This window comes from Dermacentor silvarum, chromosome 1 (assembly GCF_013339745.2).
Source record: "Dermacentor silvarum isolate Dsil-2018 chromosome 1, BIME_Dsil_1.4, whole genome shotgun sequence".
Lineage (NCBI taxonomy): Eukaryota > Metazoa > Arthropoda > Arachnida > Ixodida > Ixodidae > Dermacentor > Dermacentor silvarum.
In genome coordinates, this window is record NC_051154.1 from 283,907,280 (window position 1) to 283,914,001 (window position 6,722).

Here is a 6,722-nt window from a genome sequence, read left to right on the forward strand (position 1 = left end):
CGCACGTGCAAAGTGGTGAACGCCGCAGAGGAGCTGTTCGTGTGGTATGGTGATGATTTCGCCAAGCAGCTGGGTGGGTCTCATCGACAACGCAAGGGCACAAGACCAAGGATGCGTAGTCGTTCAGTTGTATACGGGCTGTTTCACGTAACTTGAACCAAACCTTTACAGAAACTTGTTCTTTTTAGGCAAATGAGACCAACGGCAGTGTGGTTTTAGTGGTGATGGGAATTTTTTTTCAAAGAGGCTTTTTGAAGTGCTATTATTAGCTACTTAGCTAAGTAAAAAAAGGTAAGACTTAAAATATGCATTTTAGGCCACAAACTCAATTGGCAAAGTTTCAGAGGAGCTAACATAGCATCCAACGAAGTTGTTTCTAAGACCTCGGGCGGGATAATGCGACGGAAACCTGTGTTGTCCGCGTGTACGTTCCTTGTCGGTGCAAGGTCTCGTCTGCGTTTTAACTTTGCCTCGGTAATCACTCTAAAGAAATTAGTGTATAAATATAGAATAAATTCCAAAGGAAAAACGTTGGCGGTAGTAAAGTTCGAGCCTACAACCCCACACCACGCCCATGCTCTGAAGCCGAGTGTCTTATCCACTGGGCTAAGCCAGCGCCTACTAGATAGCAAGCCTGTGAAGTCTGCTTTATGACACCATGCTACTGGACCGAAATTTCCATTTCCAAGACCGGCGTGACGAAAGCGATGACGTCAAAATCGCTGCGGCTTACTCGGGATTGTCCCCATTAGACTCCATGGCATTCGGGCGAGGTAACATGACGTATCGGATCGAAGTGCACCAGCCTCGTGCTGCCTAGATGACGTCGGCCAAGCGTCTCAACGCGCTCGCTTGCCCGCGAGTAGTTCATAACTTGAAGGACTGCTCAGCGGCTTTCAATTGGACATTTATGCATTCGTATTGACAACTCATAAGAAGTGCTTATGTGTCCTCGCATTTGTTTACCTTCGTAAGAGTACTTTTCTAAAGAAAGAAATGAACAAAAGAAATATATACATAAATTTCAAAATGTACCTCGGTTATCGTGATTCACAGTGGTTGTTTCTTCGTTTCTCTGTCTCAAGCGGCCGAGGTGGACGCCGCTGTACCACGTGAGGTCTTCTCCTGCGCGGAATGCGGCGATCAGTTCACCGTGAAGCAACTGCTGGACAACCACCGGCGACGCAAGCACATGGAAAGATCTCAAAGAAAGCACCAACGTGCCCACTGCCCTTACTCCAGCAACAGAAGGTGAGCGAAGATGTGGCAGGCACTTGATATATGTTGCTGTGTTTCTTGTTGGTTGTTAGTGCGGCTATTCGATGGCTGATGAGAAATAAGTATTCCTTTGTTTTCTATCATCCACCCTTTTCAACATTGCTATGATGAAGCTACCTGATAAACTCAACGCAACACCAGGAATCAGGCACGCAGTATACGCCGATGATATCACTATCTGGACCACCACTGGTTCTGAAGGAGAAAAGCAAGACGCACTCCAACAAGCGACGGACGTCGTCCAGCATTATGCAAGAAGCAGCGGTCTCCGATGCTCCCCCGAGAAGTCGGAACTATTAGTCGTTCGACAGAAATCCCGTAGAAAACTCAATGAAGTACCCCACATTGCACTCACCCTCGACGGCAAAGAAATACCCACTGTAAATCGCGTCCGCATACTCGGCCTCCATATGCAACAGGACGGCGGAGGCGCATACACCATCCAACGTCTCAAGCAGACAACTTTCCAAGTCATGCGAATGGTCAGCCGCATCACCACCAAACAACACGGCCTGAAAGAAGACGACGTGACCCAGCTCGTCCAGGCCCTGATAATCAGTCGCATCGCCTACGCTGCCCCGTACCTTCCCCTCACTCCCAAAGAGAAAGATCAGCTAGACATACTTCTGCGGAAAGCATACAAGCAAGCGCTCGGCCTACCACCGGGAACAGCCACACTCAAGCTCGAAGCCCTAGGAGTCCATAACACAGTAAGAGAAATCATAGACGCCCACCTCACAAGCGAACGAGAACGCCTAACCCTCACACCAACAGGCAAGAAGCTTCTAGCGCGCCTAGGCTACCCAACACAGGGCCGAGGCCACGAAAAATCAATCTATCTGGCCCCCAACATCCGGGAGCATATCAAGGTAGCCGCCATCGCCAGAAGCATGCACCCGGAAGATCATGCCGGTCGTCGCAAAGCTCGCGCAAAGACTCTTCAAACAAGGTACGGTAACCTCCCCACCATACTATACACAGATGCCGCACAGTACCCCCGAAAAACAGCCATGGCAGTCAGCGTTGTCGACCATAAGCTTCAAGAGGTGGTCTCGATGACAGTCCGCACTGCCAACGCCCTCGAAGCGGAGGAGACAGCCATCGCCTTAGCCATCACCTCTAGTCAAACCAAAGAACACGTTCCAATTATTACCGACTCCCAAGCAGCTATGCCAGAGGCAGAATATCTTCCATCGCCGCCCGACTCCTCAAACAAGGCTCTCAATTACCCGACGTTGAAATAGTATGGACTCCAGGACACGAGTCCCTCCGTGGAAATCAGCGTGCGCACGCTGTAGCCCGAGCTCATGCCACCCGGGCGCCACAAGAGAGGGATACGGCTGCATCTATGGAGCCTGTACCTTTACAATACAACGCAATATTAGAACACCACAGATTGAACAGACGAGAATACCCACCCCCACACAAGACCCTCTCACGCGAAGACGCAGTAGCATGGCGACAATTACAAACCAACACATACCCCCATTTAAGCAGATTACACGCAATACACCCTGCACTGTACACGTACAAATGCCCCCTTTGTAACGACTACGCTTCCCTATATCACACAACATGGGCATGCCCCAAAATACAGGTAGTCCCGCATATACCCAACCCCACACCCGAGCAGTGGGATGCCGTGCTGACTAGCTCGGACCCTCTTGACCAGCAACAACTGGTGCGGCGGGCCCGGGAGACAGCAAGAGCCGCAGGAGCCCTGGACTGAGGGCACCTCCCAACAAAAGCAGGAAGACGCCTGCTTGTTTTTTTTTCTTTTTTTTCTTAACAAATGTTTTTCTCCTCCTCCTCCTTTCCTTTGTTTTCACTATCGTAACTTTAGAATGCAGAAATGTTAAATATGCTTGGATGCTAGCATTCTTCATCAAGTATTCTGGAATTTCAAAGCATAGGAAGACGCTTACGGATGAAATCAGTTCTCAAGTGTCGGCAACGTGCAAAGTCGGCGCAGCCTGCAAGGGAGCGAGGTTGGAAACTATGCGCATAGATATTCAACAATGTTGATATTATGGCTTGAACATGAACACTAATGCTTCAGAAAGCTACATGCAATATTCGAGCATGCACAAGCTTTCGGAGCATTCCATAAATCGACAGTTTTAATCTTTGCTGTGACTGCAGTGTCATATCTTTAGTATGAAAACTGGTTCCTATGACTATTAGTTTAGCCGTCGTGACACTTTAACTTCTAATAAAACTCAGAAAACATGTTTTCTTCGCCCTAAATAAATGTAACAAATTTTAAGCATTGCACTTCACAAGTTCGCACGGCATGCCTTAAAATTTTGGAGCTCTCATGCACAGAACAGGCATGAAATTTTTGTTACACGTTATCAGACACAACGTCATCTGTTCATTTAGATGCAGCAAGTTTTGTTGGAGTCGACTAGGCGATCGTAAAGAGGATATATTTACAAGTTCGTACTTGAATAGACAAATCGAAGCGTAGCCAGACACTCTACGCACGCAAACTCTTAACAAGATTTTTATTGCTATTTCTTAAATTTATTTAGAGCCAAGTGGCTCTCATCACACAAAAAAATGGCAAAATGCTAGCAAGCTTGGTGGTTCTGGTTATTTTTCGTCAGTTATACAGGTACATCACTGCTATAAAATTTCCAGCGAGCAAACAGGTCGATCAAAATATGCGTAATGTACATGATTTACGGTTTGATATAGCACCGCAGATATATCGTTGGCTCTGTAAATCTTACTCCAAAGAATGCACCATTTCGGTATTATATAATTTTAAGCGCTTATTTATGTAAATGTGAAAGTTTGCATTTTGCTAAACGGTAAGCGATGTTTTTCGAGTGCAGTTGAAATATAATTTCTGCGCATTACTATTTTCTATATTCGCGAATAGAGACTTCATGTATACTAAATAAAACTGTTAGGCTCAACAGAAATTCGTCCTCTCCATAGCATCCGAAAAATGTCAATTAATTTTCTTTCTCGTTTTTTTTTCGAAATGCAAGAAACCCGGAGCAACGGTCGGAAATTGCTTAATTTATGTCATCTTCGACTGCATTATGGGATCTTGTGAAATGTGGCAGGATAAGTCTACTGCCAGCATCAAAATGCAGCTCTGCTTACTTTCTTTTTCATCCCCGCCTTCGCAGGGGCGGTGTCACCAGGCACGAGAGAATGCACACGGGTGAGCGGTCATTCGTGTGCCACGTCTGCGACAGGGGCTTCTACCGGCGAGGACATCTCAGCAGCCACATGGTGGCCCACACGGGGGAGATGCCGTACGAGTGCCGAGACTGCGGCCAGTGCTTCACGCAGGCGTCCAGCATGGCGACTCACCGGAGGCTGCAGCACTCGGCCAGGGGCGGTCGACATCACGTGTGCCCCGAGTGTGAAAAAGGGTTCTCGAAGAGGTCTGATGTCAACAGACACCTGCTGATCCACAGGGGTGAGAAGCCGTACGCCTGCTCTGAGTGCAGGATGAGGTTCACACAGCGCAGCACTGCCAAACGACACAAACAGGTGGTCCACGACTGCCAGTACCCGCTACACTGCCCGCACTGCGGCAAAGGGTGCATCAACATGGGAGACCTGAGAAGACACGTGCGCGTTCGGCACAAAGACGAATGAGACGACGACGAGTAACGAAGACAAAAGCAGTCAGGAAAAAAAATGTCACTGTTTCGCCCTAAGGGCGAAGCAATGAATGCGATAGCAACACAGCAATGTCATACGAACTAAGGTGAGCGGCTTTGGTAGCAATATGAATTGTAGTAAACATGAGCTGATTAAGTAAGCAGGTGTGCTGCGGCGTAAGTAGACCGACATGAAGAGAGACTCATGACCACGAGAATTGGCGCGTGTGAAACGGTGGTGTTGATGGGAAGTGCTTCCCGTGGGCAGCGTGTGCGAAGGGACACACCTGTAGTGCTGCACTGCCGATCCGGGCCGCATTGCATGTGTAGCGTGCGTTGGAAAATGTGGCCCGACCATTACTAACTGAATGAACAAGCGTGGTGTGAGCGCGCACAAACAAACATAAAGAGATCACACTGAATGACTGCAGACAACGGCTGTCAAAACGCTGGCAGCGAGCCCATACGCCGCAGCGGGCGAAGGTACGTGCGGTCTATCGCTTCAACGGAAACTGAGCGGCGAATGCACGGCGCATAAAGGTCAGAGCCGTGTGGAGATAAGAGGCGAGCGACGAGCGCGGTTGTTGGCAACGTAGAAGTGCCCCCCCCCCCCCCCCCGCGCTCCCTCCGGCGCTGGCTTCCCGCTTCCTTGCTTGCGCGTGGGTGATTGAGTGCGTTCGCTCTCCGTGATAGCGCGCGTCCCCGCACGCTTCCGCTCGGGCATACGGCGCGCGGCGAAGATTTTATCTATAGGGAACCTCACGGCGACGGCGACGACGACGGCGACGGCAGAAATCCGGTTGAAGTGTCCATATAATTTCTATCGCAATAAAATGTTTGGCGACGCAGGACTTTGGGGGAGACTATAAAAAGTCGAAGCCGCACGTCGACTTCCGCACGTCCCGACGCAGTGTTCACATAGTAGAAAAATTGCAGCCATTACAAAAGACAGAATTCGATCATCTGTTATTCAATATTATTTCGACGTGTGTTCTCCGCGTTTGGCAGAGACATATATTACTACGGGAAGTTTGAGGTTAGTTCCTTTTTTGGCTTTAGCGGTTATACGCCTACGCCAAAGATTCGTGCAAGACGCCTTTACACTCGCTGGTCTTTGTAGCAAGTTCTGCACTGATCGACCTGCGTATCTGTGTGTGCAGATAATGGCAGGAAAATCGCATATGTAATCGGATACATCAATGTATACTAAGAAATGATGCTTACATTAATTAGACATGTACATGGCCTGTTCTTTAGGCAGCTCAAAAGAAAGAAGAAAAGAAAGAAAGAAGCATTTGGTGTACTTCTGCTAAACGTCTTTAAAGTTGCTTTTTTGATTTTTAAGTTCATTCCTAAGCACATCTTTGCCACAGTGTAGGCTCACTAGTTCACTTCCATAATGTGCACAGATCCCACCGGCCAGTACAGTCAAACCAGTTTCCAGTACAGTCTAACCTGTTTGCATTTACCTCACAACAAAAAGCTCCCACTGTAGTCTGCAATTCGGCATTAAAATTTAATGAAATTTGACTACATGTGGCTAATTTCTCATGTACGGTGACACTCCGTCGACTCATATCTGTAAAAATCAGAAAGAAATGTAAAATAAATGGGAGTTTCGAGACAAGCAAAATCACAAAAAAATATTAAGGGAAGAGGCTACAGTCTAAGCTACAAAAAAGTATCTTGAAAGCAGCTGGAGCCTACTGGCCATTCATAGACCACATGGATCGTTTCCAAAATGATGCCAGTAATATCCTCAGTCACTCAGTTTCACATGACTCAGCACCGGACACATTTGCATCTACAGGCAACAGT

General features: G+C 47.9%; 1 protein-coding gene across 1 annotated transcript; it reads left to right on the forward strand.

The window, feature by feature from the left end:
* The first annotated feature begins 757 nt into the window (after nt 1-757).
* LOC119441127 (gastrula zinc finger protein XlCGF49.1-like) lies at nt 758-4,899 on the forward strand. The gene is made up of 3 exons (XM_037705818.1): nt 758-773; nt 1,086-1,251; nt 4,422-4,899. The coding sequence occupies exons 1-3, from the start codon at nt 758-760 to the stop codon at nt 4,897-4,899; spliced, it is 660 nt and encodes a 219-aa protein (XP_037561746.1).
* The last annotated feature ends 1,823 nt before the right edge of the window (nt 4,900-6,722 follow it).